The sequence below is a fragment of the Apaloderma vittatum genome, unplaced genomic scaffold (genome assembly GCF_000703405.1).
Source record: "Apaloderma vittatum isolate BGI_N311 unplaced genomic scaffold, ASM70340v1 scaffold18460, whole genome shotgun sequence".
Classification (NCBI taxonomy): Eukaryota; Metazoa; Chordata; class Aves; order Trogoniformes; family Trogonidae; genus Apaloderma; species Apaloderma vittatum.
In genome coordinates, this window is record NW_009696434.1 from 29,048 (window position 1) to 56,746 (window position 27,699).

The 27,699-nt window shown below is 40.7% G+C and overlaps 1 protein-coding gene across 1 annotated transcript in view; it reads left to right on the forward strand.

The window, feature by feature from the left end:
- Nucleotides 1-27,699, forward strand: part of FGGY (FGGY carbohydrate kinase domain containing) — a gene marked incomplete at both ends in the record, with an annotated part of 59,271 nt that overhangs the window by 14,306 nt on the left and 17,266 nt on the right. Inside the window, 2 exons of the mRNA XM_009874864.1 lie at nucleotides 3,513-3,616; nucleotides 27,286-27,393. Of these exons, the coding sequence (XP_009873166.1) occupies nucleotides 3,513-3,616; nucleotides 27,286-27,393 (212 nt within the window). The remainder of the gene's footprint in view (nucleotides 1-3,512; nucleotides 3,617-27,285; nucleotides 27,394-27,699) is intronic.

Here is a 27,699-nt window from a genome sequence, read left to right on the forward strand (position 1 = left end):
AAAATAAAACATTAACTCTCACGTTCAAGGCTTGTTCATAGTCTTCCTTCTTAGTTGTAGAAGCAATTCATGCTTTGTTTAAATAATGTATTAGAGACTTTTTCACTTACATTTATGCTAGCAATGAGGGATATACACCAAAAATGCTGCTTTTGGTCTCAGGAGTCAGAATATGTAAATACTGCGTATCTAAACTAGCAGAAAATAGCAGAGGGAGAACTGGCCGCTGCACAGCTTTCCCCTTCTGCAACTTTGAACTTGTTATCCATAACTGGAATGGGAGGCCTGACACTTAGATTCTTCTTCTTTTCCAGCACAATATTCTGATGTTCTCGGTTTCACCTATGTTGAAATACATTTGGTGAGGCTCAATGGCTTCATTTTCTCACTGTGCTGTTTAGCCTTATCTAAATACAGTCAATAATGAAGTGAATCACTAAGTTTTTCAGCAGAAAAAAAATTGAGGGTTTTTTTAGTTCGATAGTTTAAAAAAAAGCCTTACCTCAGAAAGTTTCAGTGTTATTAAAACAGTACTGTTCAATGGAAATCTATTGCTCATCAGAGTATTTTTCTCTAGATCTAAATGTAATATAATTAGCTGCTAAAGTACCAGTTCTGTTTCATGTATTTTATGGTGCTGTAAATTGCATTTGTTCTTCTACAAGTTGTGTTCTGGAACTTTAAAAATGTTGAATTCTATTTATGCTGCTTCTGATAACTGTTTCTGATGAGGTTAAATAATCATGTGGATTGTTTTTCTTATTACCTCAGAATGATGAGATCTAGATCCAGAGACAAAAAGCAAGACTGCATTTTAGCATCATAGTTGTAGATGTGTTGTGTCCCTACAATTGTGACTTAAAAATCTGGTTTCAAAAAAGTGTTTAAAACTATGTGCCCTCGCGGTTTTGTGTTCTTGAAAAGGATGTAATAATAACCTGACCTGAAATGGTGAACTTGTTGAAAACCTGGATTGTCACAGAGCATGTAAAAATGACAGCAGAGGCTCCTCATTTAATTGACATTGTGATGTGAGTACTGGATTCAGCGCACAAAAAGTTTGCCCATTAAATTTCATGTGCTGAAATCAATTACTTGGATTTAAAGAAGAATAGAGAGCTGTTCATTTGCTATAGTCTTCTGTAAAGAAGCTCAGACTTCAGAAATATATAGCTACTGGCATCGACAAAGTAAGACTTCAGTGGATAGAGACAGTCTGCTTATGCTAGTCCTGTTTGTCAGAATATGTTTTCCCAGATGGCACCACCAACACTACCAGACTACTGAAATCAGTGCCAGGAGAAAAGAAACGTATAGGTTGTTGTCAGAGAGGAAGAGACGCGGTACGGAAGGAGGAGTCGGGAACGCAGTGGGAGAACCTGCAGCTAACCAACACTGTAACTAAGTAGTCTGGGAAAAGAGGAAGATCTAAGATGGAACTCAGTCTTTTAGAGTGTAGGAAGGGTAATAAATAGCTGAGAAAACTAGTAGAAAAAACAGGGAAAAGGAAAAGATTTGGAGAGCAAAAGAGACAGCAGGAGCGAAAGGAGAGCTGGAGAGTGCAAATGCATGTAAAGAGAATGAATAGTGTGGCTGCCTCTCAAGTACTCCTTCATCCATAGCTGTGAATAACAAGAACCGTAGTCTTTTTCAAGTCTAGTTTAACCTACAGTGTATAGAATACAGAGCTGAAAATCCTGACGGAAAAACAGGAATGTGAAAGCAGAACACAAATCGTTGAACTAGTAAGTGAAACTGTGTTCCTATTAAAAGATGTTAAGGATGGCAATGCACTGAGGCATATTAATCTTTTAATAGTGATAAAAGGGGCACAGAAGAAGATAAAAGATATTTGAAACAGTGAATTAAGATCTGAAAATATTGGAGATAAATAACTCTTGTAGTTGATGTAAAGCTTTTGTTTTGAAAATGTACTGATGGGTGTTCTGGTGCTTACTCTGCTGTGATCTGTATTGAAACATGAGGCTCTTCAATTTTGTATTGTTTATGAAATACACTTGCAACATATGCTGACAATTCAGTTTAATAGATTTGTTCCCTCTGAAGTGAGAACAATATTTTTAACTCCTTTAAGAAATTCTATTACAGTGTTGCCTAGTACAGGAAATTGCCTTTTAGACAAGCTTATCCAAAATTCTTAATATGAACTCATGCATGTCTGTGCTTGAGCAGTGAAAAAAAAGCCTAAGAGGTAGAAGCCATACTTCTGGCTTTCTTTTGTTCCTTACAAATAAACTCCTGTGTATAGTTAGAAGCCAGATAGGAGAAAGGGACATAAGGATGGAATTTTAAAGGCTGTACAGTTCTAGACTTTAATTTTCTGATTATTTAGGTAACTTCCAACAATGATAATTCCATGATAACCATGGCAACCACAATAAGACAAAACCCTAACAGTCCCATTTAATAACAGAATCTTGCAGTGGTGACCTACACAAGAAGGTGTTAATGAAAGCTCACGTACTAACCAGCAGTAACACTTGGCATCTTCCACAATGTCCAGCAAATGTTTTCATGTTCCTTCTACAGGGAGGAGTAGGATATATCTTTTTCAGCAGTATTGGCAACTGGTCACCAGACTGCGGTGAAGGTGTGATACACAACCTGGTGACCAATTTGCCAGTTGAAAAGTAATGCTCAAGGAAACAAAAAAAGACAAAAGAAAGAATATTGCTTATTGGGCTGCTGCATTTTGCTGAGGACAGCACAACGTGGTGCAAGAACGCAGCCGAGGAGAGGAGGAGGAGATGACAGTTTCCACTTTAGCCACCCCATAAGGGAGTGAAGCGTGATGTGTGCTGGAGCTTGGCTCTCGGTCTGCCCCATTCCGTAAGCAAGCTCCAGCTCCTCTCTGGCACCTCCCGGGTGTATATTTCTGCTGCAGGCTGAGAGCCTGCTGAGTTTGAACTCCCATCCTGCTGTGTCCTGCATGCAGAAGCTCCTCGGAGCCAAGCACAGTTCTGCAAAGGGAAGGAGCAATCTCTCTTCCTTTAGATGGTTCTGCCTGACAGGGACAGAACAGCTGCACCAATCAAGACGACAAAACTGGGAGCCTTCCAGTCTCCTGCCAAGTTACCCCTTTCTCCAACTCATCCCCTGACAGAACACATCAGCCAGTATATGCATGATAAACTGTGAACAAATAAACATTTCTGCAGTCTACCGTACTGCCTTTCACAACGGGGCAATCTTTTGTTCTGCATGCTAGTGTACTTCCTAAGAGAATAAAGGTCAGGCTGTAGTCAAAATAACTTTTTAAAAAAGTACAGTGATAAACATACACATGGAAGAAATAATCTCATGTCCTCATGTGTCTGGAATAAAAATACACTTTGATTTGATAAAATAGCTTTTGTTTATTGACTAAATAGACTGTTTTATTTGTGGCAGTGGTGTGAGATACTCGGGAATTGTTTGTGTGGGGAAAAGCTCTGTTTTGTGAGGGTTGGCTTGCTCGGCTTTGAAATAGAATTTTAATTTTATTTTAATAGGAGTAATCGGTGCAGATGTGAAAGGACATAACCTGCCGTGTGAGAAACAGCCAATTACAGCGCGACTTGCTATGATCTGTGGAACATCTTCATGCCACATGGGGGTAGGTTGTATGTGTGGTCCTAATTTGTGGAGAATATACTAACTAATGTTTTTGAAGGAGAAAATGACCTTTGTCCTTCTCACCCTTTTCCTTCATTTTTTTTCTGGTAACTCTATCTTTACCTTTGGATATTAATTATATATTACCATGCATTTGCTGTTAAGCAAGAACTTTAATAGTAGTAGAAATCAATACTGAAAAATGACATGGGAAGTAAAAACCATGATGCTAGAGTGGCTTAAAGAGCAGCCTGAAATCTGAGCCAAAGACTCGGAGCTTGAATTATCCGTGACAAGCCTGTCACTAATGTGTTACAGAATAGTGTCTTTGGAGAAGGAGTGCATGTCTTCAGTCACAGCCCTTCTCCCCCACCTCTTCACTTAATCAATATAAATCCTTCTACCCCTGAAAGTTGCTGTGGTGTGTAGAATTATGATATGTATAGTGACTAAAAGGAAAGAAAAACCCCAATAAGCAATTTTCCCTTTGCTAATTTTTCTCCATGAATTAATACAAAAGCTTTTTCTGAGATTGCAGTTAAAATTTAGTGTCTGCTTTTGAAATTTATACCTTTTTAAAATGTATGAGTCTGAAAGCATTCCATTTAGATAAGTACCCTTTTCTGCCACATTTTTTATTTAAAACTCATTTCAGTCTTAAATTTAGACTGATTATAACTTGGATTTTTCCAAAATGAGCAAATGGCAATGGAAGTGCTAGAGATTTAAGAGAGGACTAACATCCTTCATGGAGAGAGCTCCAGTAGAGAAAAGAAAGGAAGCTGATAATAAAACATTGGACTTAACAGTAAGTTAAGTTGTCTTCCTAGTAACAGCATGAATCTGTGGTGATCTTGAGCATGAATAAATGGTGATCTTGTCACAGGGATTGTAATTCAGCAAATCATTTTAGCACATGGTTGAATTTAAAGATATGAATAATGTCAGTATTGTGAAGCAGAGCATTTAACAAAAGCTTACATACTGTAGATCAGTTGGAATATATTTGGATTCCTTCCTGAACAACAGTTTCAAACCTCAAACTCCCACTACTTTTAGCTTACTCTGTTTCTGAAAAATTGACATTCGTATCTCTTTGTCTATCAGAGGGCAGGTAGGGCATCCTGCAAAGACCAGCTCTAAGGGAAGAAATCACCTTCCGAGCCTGCCACTACTTTTATTATTTCCAGGTTTTTTGGTAGAGGTTTCTGCCCTTTCAGAAGAAACTGTTTGTATGATCTCTTCCTAACCTCCTTCATTTAGCTGAGTTAGTTTAAATCTTTAAAATGAGTTGGGTTAATAGAGACAAAATACTGGACCGAAATGAGCTGAAGAGCTCGCAGACAGTTTCCCTAAAAGGTCTAAGGGCATGTTGAGCAGCTGGAAGTGGGCCAGCTGGCTCTAACTTACTCTTTCAGTATAACTAATCCTGGAGGAGGAACATGTGTGTGGTAGTTTATTAATTTTTAATATATGGATATTGTTAAGTTCTAACACAGACCTGCTTCACAACTGTAGTTTGTTTTCCTTCCCAAACTAGAGCATGGCATAGCCATATGAAACGCTTGCATGACACTTTCTGTGTGCATTCTCCCTGACCATGGGAGATGTGGCTCCCTTAAATCTGCTAATATGACAAAAGTGACATGATAAAGTCCACATCGACGTTGATCAGTGTTCTGTTCTGTGATTAAAGCAACCCCAAAGTCATAGACAAACTATAGACAAGGTAGAATCTTACAAGGCTCTTAGTCACTTGAATGCAAACTTGGGAATAGATGCTTGTTCAGTTTTTGGCTAGATTTAAGTAGATTTTAATTTAAATGTAACTACTCAGCATTTTATAATCTTTTCCTTAACTGCCTTCCTTCACTCATCTGCTCAGAGGTATAGCAATCTCTAGCTAGCAGACAAAAAACAAATTCTAAACTCCTCTGGATTTAATCTGGGAAAGGACTTTGGTTTACTGTTCTTTTATCTATTACCTGCGTACACTAGGCGGAGTGAATGTGGAACACACAGAGCAGTTGTATTTGTGTTTTAATGAGACCTATATGCAGCTGCATTTGGCTGAAATTAGCTGTTCCTTTTTTTAATTAGGGCTATAAAATGAAAGTATATTATACTTGTGTTTTGATAGAAATATATATTTTCTCTCTCTGTGCGCACCAAGGGACCCTCAGGGCTACAGAGATTAATCATCGAGTTTAATTTAATGCAGTGGGAGAGAGACCTGTGTGGTCAGGCGGGCATTAAAAAGTGCCTTTGATCTGCCTCAGGTGCACTGAGCCCCAGTGAGCCAGCAACAATAATACCTTTGTGAGATGATCAGAGACGAAGAGAGGGAGAAAATGGCCTGTGTGGAAACTCAAGGCCGTCCTTTGTTGTGGTTCTGGCAAATGAAAGAGCCAACTGTCAGGAGAAATTCAGAAAACAGAAGGCAGGGTGAAAATACGGTTGGATTTCTTTCAAGGGACCCTAACAGGAATCTGTTCAAAATCATCTGCTACGCCTCGCTTTGCCCCCCCTTCCTCCTTTTTTGGTGAGGGCAGGGGTATCACTGTTGGTGGATGGGTGTTGGTACAGTATTTCCACACTCTGGACCGAATACTCCATGAGTCACAGAAGCAGGTATTGCTCGAACACGGCGTTTACTTTAAACTTTAAGAGAAACTACTCTATGACCCAGTTTTCATTACTTCAAGGACTCTAGCGATCTTGAACAAAAGACTTTGCTAATCATGCCTTTGATATTTTAGAAAGTACAAATGTGGAACCTAATTTTACTCATGGCTATAATAGTTTAATTTGTGGTAGAACTGCCATTTTTAAGTGAGGATACACTTTTGGAATTAACCACTGACAGTTTGGGGTAATCAGACACACAGAAAGCACTTTGTGTTGCTGTTGAGGTACTTGAATAGTTCATGAAAGAGGTAAAAAGCATGTTGTAATTAGGTTACTGATCCAAGTCCAGGTCTGAGTTTGTAGTTGCTGAAAGTCACGGCTACCTCAGGGCTCATCCATTATCCATGAGGAAAAAGAAAAGAAAAGATGGTTTTCTGAATATTTTTGGCCAGTTATTCATTTTACATGATTCTCTGCTGCTTCCTTTGCCTTAGCAAAAGTCCTCGGCAGAATTTGCATTTGGAATGGCAAATAAACTGTCCTTTTCCTTGTGAAGGATTGTCCCTTAGTTTTGGGCTGGGGTTTGTTTGCTGCAGCTTTGTTCTGGCTGTGCCGCGTGGGTATTCCTCTCAGGTGATGGATACTCAACAGCTGCCTTTTCCGAGTGGGCTGCTGCACGCCGTCGTGCTTTGTAGACAGGGTCTGTAAGCTTCAGCACCCACATTTAGTTTTGGAACTTTTAGGAGACTTCCCTTGTGTAGCCATGGCAACTACACAAAACGTGTGAGTAGATTTTCACAGTAAAGTAGCAGCAGGTTTGAGGCATTGAAATAGGAGCTTCCATGTTATTTCTAACTAGTAGTTTGTATGGGTCTAACAGACATTCCGTAACTTCTGGGAATAATGTAATTGGTTTCCCTAAAAGCCTGTCTTCATGCCAGTGTCTTACGGGATATTGTAAAGGTTTCAAAAATCCTTTGTTTTCTTCTGAAACCTTTATGTGACCAGAGGGATTTCAGGTACAAATATCTGTATTATCTTGTCCCAGCTGTGAACACAATCGTGCTTGCCTTTTTGCAGATGTGTAAAACCACCAAGAATTGAGTTAACTCTCAGGTGCCAGGTAGCAAAGAGCAAAACGGTAATATGAACAGGTAGCGTGACAGGGTACCTGTACACAAGTTTCCTTGTATTCCCTGGAACAAGTAATCTAGCAGTACTGCTGCTTCTTTCTGGTAGATAGTACTTGCAATTTCCCATGATACCAGCACAGCACTTCTTTTGTGGGCACTAAATTCACATAATAAAACTCTTTTTTTAACCTCAAAATCATTAGATTGTAAGGTTTTTGTCAAAGATACTACAGGTTCGAGTAAACTTGTGTGGCATCTAACAGACTGGGACCAGACTGGGACTAGACTTTCCTAGCCAGAGATTGTGAAAGGAATTTGAAGTAATTTAAAACGGTGAGCAGAAATAAACGATAGTTCTGGAGTGGGAAAATTGAGTGTAGTGAGGGTTGTGGAGTCACTAGGGCACACTGAGGGAAGAGGCACTTTTATGGAGAGCGCACATGCAGAGCTGCAAGGTTCAGAAATAACGAAACCCACTGTGAAGGAGAGCGTGGATCTTTTGCAACAGCCCTTTTTCTCTTTTGTTGCCTGCAGTATGGGGCCCTTGCTAATGCTGTATGTGTATGGGGTATGTGCTCTTTATCTGTCTTGCCTGTTCTGTGGTGAACTAGACTCGCTTAGAGATAAGTGTTCTGCTCTGCACTTGCCCCAGAACAGTTTTCGTTATGAAAATATTTGTCATTCTTGCTGTAACACCTTTTTGGATTCACAGCTGAAAGAAATAGCCAGGGCAGCTTCTAATGGGAACATCGTCTGGCTTGATTTCAGCTTACAAGGCGGAGGGGTCTGAGTTTGCTGGCATTCTGAGTCTCAAATATACAAGATTTTTGTCTTTCCTATCCAGAGTCTCTGATATTTTTTTCTGTCTTCTTTTGGTGATGTGGTCTGTGTGCTTCATCAGTCACTCCTTTATCTGCTCTCTGTACTCAAAACTTTTTTTGGGATTGTCAGGGAATCTTTTCAGGTGTAGATGGAGTCTCTTCCTTTGCATCTGTTTTTGTTACTACTCTGACACTTGTCATCAGGAACTGACTCACCTGGCTTAGTGCAAAGTTTTTTTCTCCCTGGGTGATAATGTGTATGTGGTTTGAAGCTTGTAATTTAGTCATTTTTTGTTAATTGGAGAGGCACAAGAAATTTATCTTCATTCTTTTCAGATTTACTACGTGGTCTAAAAGACAGAGCTTGAGCCACTACACGAACAGCAAAATGGGCAGATCATTTTGCTGTCCCAGTGTTTACTATGGATTGTTTCAGGAAGAATATCCCATGCTCTCTTTTGACTGGTCTTTGCTTGTTTTCAGCTAAAGGAACTTCAGTCCAATTTGCTTATTCTAAATTTGTTCATTTGATTCTCGTGATGACTGGCAAACACAATAAAGCTTCTTTGCTCCACAATATCCGCCCGAGCTGCCAGCTTTGTTCACACAAATAGAGTGTAAAGCACGTTTCCACCCCCAAAAGCATGCACAGTACGTGTCCTTTGCAGTACATCCTGGAGTGGAGACTGCAGAGACATGCTGGCTCAAAGTGTTCTCATAGCCTGATCTCTGTAATCTCGGTGGGAGCCAGACCAGCAAGTGGATTCAGTATATTTTGGCTCTGATACCAGAGTCTCTTCTTCAAGAACATGCCACGTTGTTAAAGCAGCAGACTTTTGAGTAATGACTACACAGGGACTCCTTAGCTGCCTGAAATCATCTGTGATGAAGGGAAAACTTGCAGGGACTAAGTAGGCTGGTACTTGCTTTGCCAGCTATATTTAATCCAGGGGGATGGCACGAAGCAACGTGTTTTTGGAGAGTGAGTCGGAGGACTGCGTGTGGCACTTCAGCCTAGCACTCTTCACTCACTGCTGCACATGCACCCCTGATGTGGAACGTGCAGTCTCCGAGGGGACAGGGCCAGAAGCCCAGGGCAGCATGTCCGAGTGCCAACTGGCTGTGACCCAGGGTTTAGCAAAGGCAGCGATTTGTCCTTCTCCTGACCAGGGGAAAGGGGCTGGGTTTGGGAGGGTTGGGCGAGCGGGGGGAAGGGTGAGGAATGCAGGAGGAAAAAACCTGAAAACAAAAGCAAAACTATTGGAGTGAGGGCATCCTGGACAAGTTTTGGAAACGCTCTGTGAGAACATTATGAAATTGATAAGTGCTTGCCCTCTTGTTTTTTTTATTATTCTTCTCTTCTGTAAGGCCTGTTCCGCACATGAGTCACAGAGCTAGTGCTTTTCGAATGGGAGAGATAAATTAGTATCGCAGGAACCTCTCCCTTGCTCTGTCCTCATTCACTTCAGTTCTGCTGGCTTATATATTGCATTTGGCAGCAGTCACCGTGCTGACTTCCCAGCTAATGAAGATGTTTTACATTCAGAGAGGGCTGCATGAAATCAAAACCATATTTATTTCACTGTTGTTACAGGTTGCCTGTCCTTAGCATACACAGATTCAGCCTTCCGAGGAAAAGGTCATGGAGCCTATTTAGGTGCCTTTTCAGCCTATGGCCTTAGAAGGATTCCATAAGCATAAATTTGCTGCCGCTGTCTACATGTCCCTCAGAGAAGTCCTCCACACCCTCCTTTAAATACAGCTGTCTCATTCCATGTTCTAGCATCCTTGGTTTGAAAAAGAAACAAACAAACCTGTAATATCCCCTTTGCTGGTATTAATTTGACATCGTATGCTTTGCTTGCTTTGTTTTATATTTAAAGGACGAGAAGTAAAATATTTCTGCTAGCAGGGTATAGAAAAGATTGTTGCTTTTCTGACCTCCTTATTATATTAATAAAAGCTAGGAAGACTTCAGTAGTGGTGGGAGATCATGTGCAGGCAGTCTCCAAAACCCAAAGCACTTACTTGCAGAACTAGTAAACCACAAAGCTTAAGATCTTGAAATGTAAATAGGAAGTTGGAGAGTTTACTTTAGAGCCAGCAGTGGTGAGTCTGTATAATGTTTATTTCTGCTTGCCTCCCAGCCTTTCCTAAAGCTTGGCTGAGATGAAAGGGAGGCTTTCTCAGTAAATGAGTTATTAAAAGTTTCTGTTATGATCAAGATTCCTTTGTTCCTGGCCTGTCATAATTCAAAGCTCAAGGTATGCCTTGGTGACTGGGAGAATGGGACGTTCCTATTTAGTGTATGCCTGTCACAGACATCCAAGTTCAACACTGCATTGCCTTACTGGAGCGATGGAGCTAAAAGCAGTATAATCTCTGTTGTACGCAAATTAGATAATGCTTAGTAACATGTCCAGAAAACTGCAGTCAACTCTCCTTCCCTTTTGTGAACAGGTCAGTTGAGTTCAAGACTCAGCGAATAGATGTGGACAGAGCAAATGCTTGGAAAATACTCTTTGTGGAGACTGTATGAAGGCTGATACTCTAGAGACGTCTCCCTGACACCAGTGAAAACACTTGCTTTGAAAAACCCAAGAGACAGGGTGGTTTCCATATTGTGGTTAACTGCAAACTACCCCGTGTGACACAGAGCCGTGTATTAGGGTGTCGGATTTATGATACTAAATCTTGCTGCACTGCCTTCTCCGCGGTGGTCTTGGGGTTCTTTGCAACAGTGAATGAATGGGGTAAGAGAGTAAGAGCTGTTATTCCAGTTTTGTGAGGTGAGAGACTGAGGCAATTCATAGTTTAGTAAGTTTTTAATTGTTATGTCATTGCTTTTGCAAACTGCACCTATACAGTGCTTTGGGAGTGTATGACATTGGAGTCAGAAATTTTGCCTTATATGTTGCGGTTCTTCCATGTTCTGAAATGACAGCATTTGCACCCTACGGGCAATAGTATATTGCACTACATGATAAACAATGTGTAAACCAGAGATCTGTTTTCTTCCTTCTTGGGATTTTCTGTACTTTTTGATTTAAGCACAATGGATACAAAGGCTTTTGTTGGGCTGCTTCCAGGTCTGGCTGCTAATAGGGCTCTTCTCCTGTCCTTTACTCCTTTTCTCGTGTTTTGCCTGAGAAAGAGTGAGCAAGAGAGACTGAGCTTCTTGCATACTCTTGTTGACATTAGTAAGATTTATCTGGTCTGGCTGCCAGAAATATTGGGCTGTCTAATTTGGGCCTCTCTACTTAAAGCACTGTGGGACTGAAGGTTACGTGTTTGTAGGTCTAGCTCTAGCAGCTAACACCTTGCACCTTTATTTCCTAACTATAGCAGTTGCATATTTTGAAGGGGTTTTGGGGATTTTATTTCTCCGGTTGTAGGAAGGACATTGTATTCTGGATTCTGTGGCGCGGAAAGTTATAAAACTGTCTTCCTTCACGGATGTTCAGATACCATAGCAGTGCTCCATTGTAGAGGATGGGATAAAACAACTCAGTGTTGGTTTGTTCTTTATATGTTGTTATTATTCTTAGTTTTATTCATGAAAGTCCAGCAGCGGCAGCAGCCCTTCATTGTAGCAGATTTTTTGTCTTTTTTATGTTAGTCAAAGCAATGATATCAGACCTGACAGGTACAACACTCTTACCGACGCTGCAGGCTAACCAATTCTGATTGCTCCTCTCTAGAGCCAGAAGAATCTATTAGCCTGAAGCCCACAGACCTGAGCAAACGCGAGTGTCTTCCTGGAGTGTTCTGTCCTGAGGAGAGCTGGATAGGGCATTTCTCTCCGATCACAAGCTTAGTCATGTATAATGAATGGCCTCTCCAGATCCTTTGTCTGTCTTCGTTTTGTGAGGAGGCATATTGAACAACCTGCTTATTCTGTGTGTCTAGATCTCAGGGTGAACTAAAAGGACTCTTTTTTGTGCTCCATTTCTTATAAAAACTTAACTGAACTGTAAAAGAATATCTAAAATACAAATTAAATGAAATATGGTAAGAGATGTCCTTGGTCATCAGTTAGGTTGTCTTTGGGCCTTGAAACAATTAAGTAGAATTTTCAAGGGAGTACAATAATTCTATGGAAAACAGCTTAATATGTTTCTGTTAGTGTTACCATTTTTGGATTAACCATATTTGCAATGAGTAGTGTGGAATTCAAGGTCAATATACCCAGTTTTCTTTAGTGCTGCTGGTTAGCTGTATGATTCTGTCATGTTGTTGCCTTTCCTTAGTTTATCCACTTGAAATACAAGCATGAAAATGAAGCTGTACAGACAACTCTAATGAAAGGTGTGATATGTGAGTGCTGGGTGTTAAGCATTCCACGGTCCAAGATGTATGGATGCAAAGGTGTTCTTGAGTATCTTTTTAATTTTCTTAACAATGACAATTCCCCCAGTCAGACAAAGTTCATCAGTATTTAGACAGAGGCTTTTTTTCCTCCATTTCCAATTTTATTCAGCTTCTCATGAATCCGTAGTTCTTCATCTAAGTTTCCTGTTGCTGCGCCAGCTGTGGGTTGGGGAAGATCTTACATGGGGCATCATTTACTAGGGAGAAAGTAAATCTCTTTTCATGTAATCATTCTGGAAGCAAAATGAGGGAAGTATGAGCTGCTGCTTTTCTCCCAGTGTCAGCTGGGAGTCACAGTTTATGCTGAGTTCATTGTTTATAACTGTGAGTGAAGGCCTGAGGTTCTCTCTCAGTGTTTACTCTCTCCTTGGGAGTTTGTCTCAGTAAGTAGGGACTGAATAAACACCAAGTAAGGTTCTCAGGATTTACTCATTTAGTTATTCAAATGTTTAAAAATATGTTTAAAATAGTGTATGATAGAATATCCCCTGTAATGTAAATCTACTTCCAGTAACTCAGAGGTATCGCAGAAGGTTTATTTTACCTGTAAGTATGATAGTGTCATTCAGTATTATAGAAGGAATACTTACCTAATGGTGAAAAGGAAAATAAATCTCTAAAATTAGCTGTTATTATGCAATAAATAAATAAGAAGGGCCTTAAGGTACATGTGTTGGTCATCTAGAGTACATAAATACACCAGACCTCATTTGAAAATATTTTGGTTTTCCTTGATATTTCTGATTGATTGCAGTTAAGAACTGCAGATTTTGGGGAATAATTTTCCCCCATGAATAATGTTAGGAATAATACCTACATGCAAAACCCCCTTGAGTTTCCTGTTTAAATGCCACATCTGAGATTTCTTTCCCATCCTTGCCTTGAATTTCTATCACATCAGCTACTAAGCTCCAAGTTATTCAAGATTGTCAACATCTGAGATTAGCTGACTGGAGTTATCAAGACTCCTTAGCATGCATATTAGAGGTATCTATGAAAATACTTCTCAAGAGAAGACGAGGATCTTACAATGCAATCACCAGGAAAGGGTAGGAGGCAGGATAGCTCATATCTTCCTACAATGCACAATTCTGCCATCAGCTCTTTGGGAAAAGGTCAGTGCTAGAAATCTCTCACAGAGACGTTTCTCTCATGTTCCCGTGCTGGCCTAGCATGTCACCCCCCTGTCTTCTAGCCACAGTGACAAGGACTGGGCCTGCCTTGGACTACACAGAGTTTGGCTCGAAGGCCTGTTGGGGTTTTAAGTATCATTTGGAGGTGGAGTTGGGTTTGTATCTGGTGAGTGAGGTGCAGCATCCACCAGTGTTTGTGACACGGTTCCTAACCTTTCAGATTGGGATGAGATCTCACTAGTGTCCTAAAATAAGGTAGTGCCGCGGGTGGTGCCTGAAGTGTGATTGTTTAGGAACCAGAACTAAAGTTGAAGGTCTGTAAGCTAAACAAATAATTCTGAGACACTTAAAAAACTCCAGCGTTCTTGGAAAGGCTATTACGGATTATAGTAAATTTCTAAAGTACAAATGGAGGTTTTTAGTGAGAGATTGCTAACGTTCGTCAAGAATGTGTTTTGTCTGAAATCTCAGACGGTGACTTTTGAAGACCTGGGCTCTCGTATTGATTGGAAGTAAGAGCAGAAATTTGCTTGAACCTCAACTCGCTGGGGATTGCAAGGATGTTCTGGGGAAGAATTACTGTATGTTTAGTCTGTTCTTCTGCTCTTCCCTAAGCCATCAGTTACTGGCCACTGTTAACAACAGGTTAGCGGGCTATATGGATCTTCGGTTTGAGTTTCTGACTTTTTTTAAACATCGAGAAGAATTAGTTCCGATTGTGATGAGCTTTCAGAAATTTACCACAGAAGCAAATTGTAGTGTTGTAAAGTACATATTTAAAATGGCCTGCAGTTAGTTGTCTCGGCTAGAAGATTTATAATCTTCACATGCACTGGCATTTTGGGAGAGTATCTATCATTGGAGGAGAAGTGAAAATAAATGGCTGGTATAAATTGAGCTAGCTCGTTTGAGGCCTTATATCCCCAGTGAGCTATTGTTGTGAGAGGCACAGAAGCAATGGCTGTGAGTCATGGAGAAGCATCGCTTTAGAAGGGTACATAGCAGCATTTCAGCAGAGGACACAAGTAGAAGCTATGGGGTAACCAGACAACCTTTCAGTCCATTTATCAAAACACTCATAGTTCCCATTTCAAGGAAGGCGACACAGTAAACATGAGGGGAAGAAAAAAAGAAGTTAATCTGTATATCTATATCCAGACATTTCACTAAATAAAACAATAAAATAAATCATTGCAGAACTGCTAGTGCTTAAGTGCTTAGCAAAAAGATCCTGAATCTGTCACAGACGTGAGCTTTCTTTTTTTCTGATTTGGATCTTAAAAACAATTTAACAGATTAAAGGCCTTCTTTTGCCAGTTTATGTAAGAAATCTTGACCTTTGGGAATACAAAGAAAAAGATGTGATACGACTGTGCACACATTTTACACTTTCCCAAGTTGAGACATAAAATACACTTGATGTTAATGGATTCTGATAAAAGGCAGAAGTATATTTATGTGAATGTTCAAGCTTGGGACAGTCAAAATTTTTCTAGTTTAAAGGTTTTTTTTCAAAGCTGAGCATTTTGTCAGGGTCGCTGATAAGATGTTTGAAGTTCTTGCATATCTGATTTAGGCAGATGGAAATGGTGGACACTGAATGAGTCTGGAAAGATTACCCATGAATTCAGTCTGATTTAACTTCTTCCAAAGCTGAAACTCTCAAGTTGTCCCAGGCTTGCTTCTAAGTTTGCTTCCTGGAATAAATGCAGGAGATTAACCTCACACCCAAGGAGCAGAAACTTAACAGGGGTGCAAGTTTTCTGTTGAGGACACCGGTATTATTTTTCTGTGTTTGGGGAAAGCAAACCCAGGGACAGTTCTAGAGGCAGATACTGTGCTTAGACTTCTTTCTGCTCCCGTTGTGGTCTCATATATGACTCTGAATGACTTAACTACTATTCTGAAACTACTCTCTAGACCGTCCTGGCCTTTCCTTGTACTGATCCAGATGTTTCATCCACTTGCTTCAGCCCCTCTTTGGGGACAGTTCTTAGTTCTTTTGTCCAGTGTCTCAACCACCTGACAATTCCTCATGAAATTTTTCCTTCTGTAAAGAAGACAGCATAATTTTTCCACACAGAAAACAAATACATCTACCCCTCTAACACCTTTTAGTGTGTGCTGTCTCTTTAGAAGATCATCTGTTGGAACACAAGCAGCCTCCCCAGCCCATTGGTCTCAGGAGTACTCTTCTACCATCTGGGTCTTTTTGCTCAAGTCAAAAGATAGACTTATTGTTCAAATTTTCTGTTTGTTGGGTTCAGTTTCACCTGTACAGTGTTCAGGACTTGCCTCATTGTAACAGGAGTCTCAGGATCCAACTTCCAAGGTGGCAGAACTGCATGCCCCCAAGCTGCCATTCTCTGCCATCACATGTGAGGTTAGTGACTTCGATGCATGTATTTTAGTTTTTTAGTGCTTCATGGGTGGATTACCCACATGAATGCAGATAAGGGACTCTGCTGCTCACAGTGGGACAGCGAACATCACTCAGTGGTCGGGAGATCGCAGGCAGAAATCTGCCAGCTCTCTGTGGGTCTCAGAGAAGATTGAGAAGTTTGCGTCTATTCCAGAACATTGATTTTTACGTCGCCCCTCTCTAACCGTTTGTCTCACAAGGTGGTTACAGGTAGCATGGTACCATATAGCTCCTAACACAGATACAGTTAAGCTGTGCTCCTCTTGTAACTTGTGCTTTTGAGTGGCCAACTTCTAAATCATGAATCACAGAATTTGGGGGTTGGAAGGCACCTCAAAAGATCATCTAGTCCAGCCCCCCTGCCAGAGCAGGATCACCCAGAGTAGGTCACACAGGAACGTCTCCAGGGGGGTTTTGAATGTCTCCAAAGAAGGAGATTCCACAAGCTCCCTGGGCAGCCTGTGCCAGGGCTCTGTCACCCTCACAGTGAAAAAGTTTTTCCTAATATTTCTGTGGAACCTCCTATGTTCCAGCTTGTACCCATTGCCCCTTGTCCTGTCATTGGACATCACTGAGAAGAGCCTGGCTCCGTCCTCCTGACACTCCCCCTTGACAGATTTATAAACATTTATGAAGTCACCCCTCAGCCTCTTCTTCTCCAAGCTAAAGAGACCCAGCTCCTTCAACCGTTTCTCATCCACTCCCTTCATCATCTCTGTGGCTCTGCGCTGGACTCTCTCCAGCAGTTCCCTGTCTCTCTGGAGCTGAGGGGCCCAGAACTGGACAGAATATTCCAGATGTGGCCTCACCAGGGCAGAGCAGAGGGGCAGGAGAACCTCTCACGACCTAAACATTCATGTCTTATTACAGCCCCCATCTTTGGCAAAGAGCAGGCAAATTTCAGCAAACAATTGAAACATGACTTGAAGAACACATTGTTCAGATGTGAACCTCTCAGCTTCTGTGGCCAGAGTGCTGCTGGATAAAGATAAGGTGGCTGAGAGGTGCATCACATCTCCCAACACTTCCTTGCACCTTTTTACTGTGGTGCATCATCTGCTTTTAAACAGTGGGTCATGGATCATCCGTGTGTGGTATCTCTGATCCTCCTCACAACTCCTTTATTATGACATAGAGTAATGAGAATATAGGTTGTAGGCTGTCTCATGCTTCTATCAAAAAGTATATGGAGGGACAGGCTCCCTGTGTGCAGCTAGGAGAACATTTGAATGGGAGGGAGCTACGAGGACATTGCTGACAACCTTGTGAGAGTTTGGCGGCTAAGTACCTGACTGAAAAGGAGATTTATAAACATATATTTTTTGGCAGAAAAGTGATATTAACATTTCACCATTTAAAAATAGATAATAGGAAGGCAAACAAAACTAAGAGCATTTTGCTTCCAATAATAATTTTCTTCTTTTTTTCCTGTTTTTGCGTTCTGTTTTTGAATTGGGAGTGCAAAGAGAGGAAGTAGAAAGTTGACAATGGTAGAGGTAGGTACTAGACTTGCATTGTGTTTTCCCCTCAGGAAAATGGTAGAATTTTATAATGTGAAAAATATTTAATATTTAAAACAAATCTCAGTTTTCCAGCTTTGGTTAACATTTGAAGGCTGATATTGCAAGTTTCTTTCATAAGATTAGTATTTAAAAAAGGAAAAAAAGTGAATTTTTAAATTCTTTTGTATGACCAAGTAATAAGAGTAGAGGCAGATGAAGAAATTAGCGGAGTAATCTATAGTGTGTGTTTGCACGATGTCAGCAACTCTGCAGCAGCACTCCTGGTCCTGGTTTCCTGTGGAATGTGCGAGGTCCCTGGGATCTGTCACAAGATACACCACAGAAAGATGATGAGTAGAGGTGGTTTTGCCGGGCAACTGACCTCCTGGTTTTGCCCATAATAATTTATTCATGTGGCTGTTCCTTAAGACATTCTAATACCGTACATACCATTGGCTGAAAATTGATGCAGCATATTGAAAAAAAAATAGAAAATACCCACAGTCAGCTCAGATGAAGAGACTGGACCTGGCTGCTGTTGAAAATGGACTGCCCTACGGAGGGGTCTCCTGCTCTGTCAAGGAGTACGGTGAGTTAGTTAAGCCCCGTAAGTGCCCATCAGAAACTTTTCTCAGAAATGCAACTTCAAACCAGCTTCTGGTGGCAGACCTCCAGAAAAGCTGCTTACACAAGTGCAGCCTGTGACCTCTTGCATTCCCTGCTCTTGGCAAGGGTCTGATCTGTTGCATTTTAAAAGGTAAAATAAAATACAACTGAGTAAAACAGGGGTTTTTTTTGCTAAATTCGATTTTTTTTTGTCATTGTCAGTTTTGAGTAGCATTTCAATTGATATGCTTACCTGTTTTAAGAACGAGGATCCTCTGGGTGGGGGTCTTCTCCCAGTGCCTTGTAGTCTCTATGGGTGGATGAGTTTTAAAGCAGCCAACATTTGAGTATGTGGTCATTGCCTTTGGTGAGGAGTACATTGAGTAAGGTCTTGTCCACTTTTTGAAGCGTGCTTTTAGAAGCTAGTGTGATGTTCTTGGAGACAAAGCGCTGACTGCAGGAGCTGTATTCAAGAGCTCCCTTGTTCCCTACCTTTAGGAACGGAACAACACAAACGTGCAGGAGCAGGCAGATTTTCTTCTTCATCTTCCTCTGTATCCGAGGATTTGCTGCTCCTCGTTTGAAGAGGTCTCTCTCACCCATGTGGATATTTGCTAGCGTTCCTTATTACGGACACTAAGAAGTAGAGCCAATGTACTTCCTAAGGGTTGGTGCCCAAGTCCACATTTGGGTCCCTAAACAAGGTGGCTTCATCTTCTAAGCCAGAAATCAATGGGAAACGTAGGTCTTTGTCTTTTTTGAAAATCAGAGTACTTACTTAAGTGTTTAAATACAAGTGTTAGCCTGGATCTTTTGACAGTAAAAATCAACGAATCTCCATGGAAGTTGATGTGCTGGTTTGTACAACTTGAGGCTTTGGCTCCTGAGGCAGGAAGCACTGGTCTAGATTAATTTCTGTTAACACCCTTAAGTATAAATTAAGTGCAAGTTGAATAATTAATATTATTGCAATTCAACGTATTCTTTCGTTAAAAATCATGAGAGTTAAAAAATTTTCAAATGCTTTTCCTTATTTACCCTTGAAAATCTTACAGTGGAAAAGTTTAATAATCTCTGTGAAGCTTTCCTCTAATTAATTCTTGTTAGATACAAAGCCAGGCTGTGTAGTATATAGTCCCCATCGCATAGCTCACCTGAAATATTTTCAGAGATGAAGCAATCAGCTTGCCCTGGGAGCGTGGTTTCTTTGCTGGGCATTAATCACATACCTTGTTTGGTCTATACTTTGTAGACCAGTTAATGTTTTATGGAAAATTTCGAAAACTGGAAATAGTTCTGTATGCGTGTCATTTGCGTTTTGTTGCCCTTCTTGTAAGGGTTAGTATTTGAATAATAGCTAACAGTGGTCCCTAAGAATTCATCTGTTTCTCGTGTGGTACTGAAAGTTTTGTCCAGAATATGAGCTCCAAATCATCATTAGAAATTTCAAATCCCACTCTGCATTTTGATGCATACCCTCTGTGTGTTTCAGATTCTGGTAATTTTTACTTGAGACTGTTGTAGTGGTTTGATTTTTGTTGTAAAAGTTTGTGCTACTACCAAGTGCAAAATAAGCAGCAAAATTAAAAAGGTCTTTGTTTTAATATTGTCATGGATCTCCTTTCTGAGTCTGCTGCACTCGGAACTTTTCTGAGCTGCTGGGTTGAAATGTACTGGACCTGTTTTGTTAGTATTATGTCTTTTGTTAGTATTATGTCTTCTCTCTCAGCCTCTTAATTACATTTTTTGGGTGAAAACTCTCCTCTGAGACACCTCAGGCTTGTAGGCAGCTGCCGGGACTTTATACTTACCCAGTCAGACTAAAGGCAGCGAGGGGACAAGAGTGACATAAAAACATGTCTTTACTACAGCCGACACAAAAGAAACCAATCAGGGTAAAAAAATAATACTGAGTACGTGCTTCTGTTTCAGCTTCCCTACCACGGGCCACTCTGGCCATAAATTTACACTCTGGGTAGTGCCCAGAACTCTTTGATTCTCTTCTGTGATTTTTTTCTGGTGTGGGTGGTATCTGCCTCTCTGTCTGCCTCTTTCAGCCCTGCCTGGCTCCGCAATCAGAAGTCTTATCTTGCAGCATCTTATACTGCAAAAATATTGCCAGATGTCTTCGAAAGCATTTTTTGCTGTTGCACGAGCTTGATGGACGTAGTTGGGCAGTTTTGGTTTGCTTTGATTCGTTCTGTTGCCCTTCTCAGAACTAAATAGGAGTCTCTAAGGTTTAGTGACTTTCCAGGTCTTTGAGTTTGGTAAACTTGTGACATAGCTTTGGCAGCAAATGATGGAGCATGTATTCAGCAAGGCAGGCATTTATGAAAATAATTTCATCACAAAAGCCAGAATTCTTTTAACTGCATGTAAGCAGATGAACAAAATCATCTGTGGGATGGATGTGTCCGGGCAGAATCCCGAAGTCCACGGTCTGTAGCTATGTTGTTGTCGCTCAAGCCACTTCTGTGCTTCCAGTGGGATAAAGTTAGCTCTGTGCAAGAATTTTTGTGGCCTCGTCTTAGTATCATTGCAGAGCAACTCTGTCACTGTGGATGGCCCAGGGGGTGCCAACCTGTCACGTGGAGGACAGCTATGTGACTTGCCACCACAAGCTATGCAACTGCATAGCAAGCCGATGATGGCCAGAGGACACAAGCTCAAAATATAGTCAAATAAATTACTGGTGGTATATGACCTATAGCAATTGAAATATTAATGAATTTTAATTTCCTTTGTGTTCTAGAGTACATTTCTTATGTTCCAAGACCTTATTTTCTTAAATATATTTTACATCTGGCTGCACCTTGAATGCTGTAATGTGCTTAATACGCAATTACTGCTAATAATAAATATCTTTTAAGAAGTTAACTGAACTCACCGTGGGCTTAACCTAGAGAATTGCCTCCAAAAATATTGTTTTAAACCCAGTTAGTGCTTGGGAAATAATGCCAGGATGGCAATTTTAGAGTAGGCATCGGTTCCCTAAAAATACAATTGCATGCCCCAACTCCACCCAGTTAATATATATGCCACCAGAAAGTGCTGTTATTAAATCACGTGTTCAGTAGCTATTACGATGACCTAAGTTTGAACCAGAAACCTAGAAATTAAACATTCTTGGGTTTCCCTTTGAATTCTCTACTTTTTTTATGAATCTCTTTTATTTTCTGTCAGAGATTGTGGTTGAATAGCCATAGAAGACCCATCTGTCAGCAGAAGCAAAATGATAGTTTTCTTAATACAGGATTTAATATCTCAATGTAAAGCCCCTGAAATGAATGAGTGTCAGCATTCTCGATCCACAGTCAGTCAGAAACTTTGAAAGTTAAAAGTCAACAGAGAAATTAATGAAAGTATTTGACTTGTCAGTGATCAAAGTCCAGAACTGTAAAGAGCATTTATTAGTTGGTGACTGATACAGTGCTTTTCCTTATTTCTTTCCCTCCCCTCCATTAACATCTTAGATCTTTTTTTCATACCTGCTTAACCTAACAAAAGCAGCTGTTATTCTGAATTTCTGGCTATAGAAGCTGATAAGTGAGGTGATTTTCAAACAAATTTTCTGACCTAGCTTCTCATTAGCAAATGATTACTCTAATAAAGTCATGACAGTAGAATGAAGGTTTAATTTTGCTTTCATGTGTAAGTCAAGAACAGTTCCACAGAAATTTGATTTTGTCTCTCTCTGGCATATTGCAAGTAAATAGAGATTCTGATAGTGATACTAGAATGCTGCCAGATAGCAGAGGCCCAATATTAGGAAGCAGAAATGAAAATTGGAGAAAACAGGTATATAGCAGTATATATAAAGATTTACTTTTCAGGTAATAGCCGAATTCTCCAACAGCGTTATCATAAAGCATTTGTGTAAGCTTACACCAGCAACAGATGGTGTCAGCTAAGAAAGAAAATTCTGCTGAAATCCATGCTTCCATAAAACTGCTCTCACCAGTGTTTTATTTTATCTTGTCTCTCATTGCCGTAACATTTACATAAAACTGAGGAGGAAACACAAGCATGTGCCTGATCATTATGGCTGGTCTAGCAAAGCAAAGCTAAGGAAAATAAATCTTGCAGCTTGCTTGTTTAATGGGATGGCTGTATGCCTAGGGGATTCTCATCTGTGACGGTCCACATTCTGTTCCCCTCGTACCAAACGACAGTCCCGAAGGCTGAATTTAGTTTATATTAAAGGCACTGGCTCCTCTGATGCGCTTACATGAGCTCTACGTTAGCCTACAAATGGAAAGCAGAGCTTTTTTTCCACATAGACTTTTAGAGTAGAGGTGGAATTTTTTTGCCTCTTCTTGTTTTAGAGGGAGGGGCAAATGAGAAGGGCTAAACTAAATTAAATACATTACAGATCTCATCTTAGTGCCATGTAAACAGGTCCTTTCATACTTCACCTTAGTTCTATGTAGCTTTTTATATTTTAAGGACCTTTTTAATTTCTGCGTGCTTCCAGATGTACTGCTGATACCTTCTGATCTTAGATAGTTTGACACTGATTTTCCTAGCATATGCTAGGGTTGAAATCTGGTCTGTAACTCATCCAAATGATCTATTCATAACAAAAAGTGCCTTCTGGCAGTTGCACCACAGCTGAATATTGTTAAACTGAATTCATCATTTCATTTGTTTCTGATTGCTCTATAGTGTTTACATATCTTAGATATTAATTATGATCTTTTATAAAGCACACACTGAGGTTAAACTCTCCTGGACAGAACTTTGTTCCCCTTCTTCTCCCTTTCAGAAGGTGTTGAACTCTTTGTCCCTTCAAATGAGCAGGAATCTTGGAACTCCTTAAAGCTCATCTCATCTGAAATAATGGGCTGAGCAAGTAGGGACTTTTGTGTTGGGAACAGATGGAAAGGTGACATTTTCCTGCACAAAAGGATTTTTCCCTGTCCAGTGATAGAACAACTGCAAGGTGGAATTACTTGTCCAAATATACAACTTCTGTAAGTCAGCATCATTAGAGATGAGGGCAATAGTCTCCATGTGAGTATATTCAGATGAAGTATTTATAGATACTGCTTAGGATTCAAAGTGTGAATAGGTTCAGATTGCTCTCATCTCCCATCTCCAAATTCCTGCTGCAATAATGCTGCAGAGATCATTCTAACGTTCAGTGGAGGATATCCTCTCTATGTTTCAGTTTCACTGTATGTAAAGAATAATAAACGCTAGTATGCCTCACAATAGGAGTGTGTCACAGAATGAATTTAAGTTAAATAGACGGCAGAAAATCTGAGAGTCCCTTTGATTCCCTTCTTTAACTTTCAAGGAAAGATGACATCTCTTATTTGCTTAAAAAATAAAAATCAGTTGCCCATGAATCTAAAACAGATGTGGTTTTTCTGCTAAAAAGATTAAGGATTTTCTTAAGCTCATTAAACGAAAAAAAATAATGACACCACATTGATCCTCCTATATCATCATAAGAATGTCTGAAGGCAGTAGAAAGCTATGAAAGGGACATGGTATTAGTGTAACAAAAATAGCTCTGAGTCTGGCAAATTGTACTTATCTTCAGGGTTCTGTGGCAAACTTTGCACTATTTCTCCAACCTTACTCTTATGTCTAGTCATGTGTTTTAGTGGGATCGGGTGGTATGTATACTCAAACAGAATTTGCACTTCTTGTTATGAAAATACAAAATGCCAGCCGCTACATGGCTTGAAAAACTTCAGCGTCGTCCAAATATTTCAAAGAGAGGAAATGGAAACCATTTGCTATTTCTTACGCATATATCTGCAGAGGAACGTTCACGCTGTTGCTTGTCAAAGAGCCTGTATCTGGTTTGGGGTGTATGTTGTTTCCCAATTTTATCCCTTTCCATGTGCACCAAAATGCAGAGTCTGCAAAATCTGAATTAAAGTCTTTAAGTGGCAGGAGGAAATAGGAAATCTGATGATGCCATATGCGATATCAGTAAAGCCCAGCGTGATAGCCAGTGTTCTTTATTCCAGTTAAAAGTTCCTGCAGCAGAAAAAAAAAGATACCCTAGTACCCCACTGGCTATATCTGTCATTGTGGTGATATGCAACTCCCTCCTTTGCTCTGTTTATGTGTTGAAAGTTTGCTGGAATGTGTACAAACGGTACTTCAGTAGTAAGATGATAGGAAGCTCTCTGTGTAATTCGAGAAGAGCAAGCACAGAAATATCCTGCCCTGGCAAATTCCCATAGATGTCCAAAATACTAGGCCAGAAGTACTGGCTCCAGGAAGAGTTTGGTCTTTTAGTCGACCTAAACCTTTCGGTGTTAACAGACATCGAGGTCAATTGTGCAGTAATGATGGAAGAAAGGGTGTTTGTGTTTTGAGGGGGTTTTTAAGCTATATTTTCTTTTCTGATGTTTAGAACTTCCCTGGTTTTCACACAGCATCTTTGTGCCTTTAATATCCCTAGATTACTTGGTTTCTTCAGACTACGTAGCAGCTGGGTTTTAAGCTTGATACATCTGCCATAGCTAGATTCTCCCTTGAGAAATCCCACTGGAGTCTGGAGTTCTGCAGAGCTCACTGCATCAAAAATATTTTGCGATGAGACTTCAAAACCCAAATGTTCCTTCCCACCTGTAGAGACATGTGTTGTGTCCACAGCTATAGGATGGGAGCGAGACGAGACGTTTGGGTTCTCAGCGTGCTTCCACCACTAGTTCTGAGCAGATACTCACTAGGAATTTTGACCTTCTGCTCTGTTCTCAGTAAGGTCAGCGATGTGGAATTGATCTAAAAATCAGGTTATTTCAGGAACTGCTTTCTGTTGCGCTTCATTTTGTTGTGGAAATTGTAGAAGAAGGCTTGCCCCATAGAGGTGTTGAAAACTCAAAGCTGTATTAATTTGTAGTTTTAAGAGAAAACAAACCAAAACCAAATGTCTTTGCAATGTTTTTGACGTAGCTTTGTCTACTTGGAGTCACAAATGCCTTTTTTAATTCAGTGGAGCTATTCTTGCTCTTTAATGGGTTTAGGCAGCCAAAATCTTACGCAGACACACAGACACATGTGCACGCATACGTCTTTAGTGAAAGTAAGTCAGCGCACTCGAGCCGATAGGGGAGAACTGTGCAAGATGCTCTTATTTGTTAGATGTGTTCCTAAGAGAAATCAGGATTGCTTAACACTGTAGTGATGTATTTGGAGAAAACACTTTTTGTTGTCTTGCTTCTCCCAGTTCATGACAAGAATCAGCTGTGTTGTAAGTTTATGGCTTGAGCAGGCTATTGTTTGTGCAGTAAACTCCCTGCTGGTGTATTTACTAAACATGTGTGATGCATGAATGCCAGTAAACTGCATCTTGGAGCGTATTCCCTAGTTGCTAGTAAGAACTGTCTTTAAAGTTTGGCCTATTTAAATATAGGGAGAATGTGTATCAAGTTTAACAGGAACAGGCCTGAATTTTTAATTACTCCTCCTCCAAAGTATTTTGACATGAAGTCTGGGTCTCACTGAAATCAATAGCAAACCTCAAGCATCCTTTAACAAGTCTAGAATTTTGCTAATGAAGAGCAAGTTCTAAATAGATAAAAACCCAAACCATTGACATAGAAAAAACCCCAAACCATTGACTAAGACCTCTCTTTTTGGCCATTCCAGCATTGCAAACATGCAGACTTACTTTGTTAGGGAGTTCTCTTGTTTCCTCCTCTTGGAGCACTTCCCATCTTCTTGAGAACAGCAGCTGCAGCTTTAGCCACCCCACTAACACGGACTAGTGGCAAGTGCTTTCATGCGTCATGTGATGCATTGCCCTTCTCTTTTCCCTGTGAAATCATGGCTGTGTATACCTCAAATGTATGTACCTCTGTTGGTCCTGGAAGAAAAGACATGAATCATGCTTCCAAGAGAAGCAGGGAACCTGCCAGGGGTGGATAACCTGTCTTCTGCACCTACTGCAAGGATTACACATGTTCAGCCAGTGCAGACAACATAACTAATCTTTGTAAGAAGTACTAGGACTCAGGCCCCGCTGCCCCATTCCCTGTCGTGTGCTGTGCCTTACTCGCTGGACTGGATAGTGTACCTCCTTTCTTTCTGAACCAGAAAAAAAAAAATCTAGAAAGTCTCTCCAGTGTATTGAAAGGGGAACAGCTTTCTAAGAGGAAGGAAAATGCCCTCCACCCTTATAAACTGGTAATTTGCGTCTTCTGAAGCAGAGAAAGGAAACGAACCAGCATCCTGAGTGGTCTAACCACTGAAATATTGCATAGGGGCAGGATATCAGTGTATATGTGCGTGGTGTATTTTTGTGTAAGCGGTAGAATACAGTCCTGTTCCGTTTCTGAAAGATAGTGCTTAGATATCTGCCTTGATGAAAGGGTTCACAGGTGTGAGGAAAGGAGTGGTTTGTGTAAAGCTAAGCCTAAGGGGCAGAATCTAACACTTACCCTGGCAAATATTTCCTGTTGGCTAACACAGGTAAATCCCCTTTTGCCCAGCCTAGGTTTGCAGCTTCCACCCAAAGCACTTAACTCTTCTGACGGCACCATCAGGGCACTGGAGCTTGGGGTTCCCCTGGCAGCCTCGGGAGCTGGTGGCAGATCTTGGGGGATCTCACTGTCCTCTGTCAGCAGGATTCCCTCTTGATTCTTAACTCTGAAAGCATACAGGATGAGTGCTTTATAAACACCGGCTGCTGATCACATCGGTTATATTTTCTGATGAGAGTCAAGCAGTGTTGTGTCCAACTGTTCATTCTAAGGAAGGTGTTTTTCTGGAGAAATGTAAAATACAGCTCCTGTTTCTGCAGTTCTGTGCTTTCTGCATGGCCAGACCCAGCTGTTCTGTAAATGGGAGTGAGTGGGAGCAACTGGGCAGTCAGTAGCTGCAGCTGTATACCAGCTGTGATGCAAGAAGGAGACCATATTTCTTCAAATTCTCCTTCAAGTAAATCTCTACCTACACATCTCCGCTCATGTTAGTACCTCTAGTGGAGGAGCCAGAATCATTTTCAGTATTGTATTGCCAAACATTGCTTGTCAAGTACCTACTTTGACAAGTGGTTTGGTTTACTAGAGCTTTCTCTTGCTTTTCCAGGTCAGTGAAACACCCATTTTTGTGCCTGGTGTTTGGGGACCTTATTTCTCTGCAATGGTACCTGGATTGTGGTTGAATGAGGGAGGTCAAAGTGCTACAGGAAAACTGGTAAGTGTTTGGAGACGCAAACGGACTCTGAGATCGGAGGTCTGCGATAACTTCTGTCAGTCGGAATAGCTTCACTGTCAATTCAGCCAGAGCGCTGCCTGAAACACCTCTCTATGATCACAGGAGATACCATGCTGCTGAAAGGAATAAATGTTTAGTTGATTGTTATTATCTCTTACAGACTCTTCATTTGCATACTGACAGGGATTGGAGATGGGGCAGAGCACTAAGGGCATGTCTGCCTTTTATGATGATTGCGATAATCATTGTTACAGGCAAATAGGCATTCATTCTTTACTTCAGCAG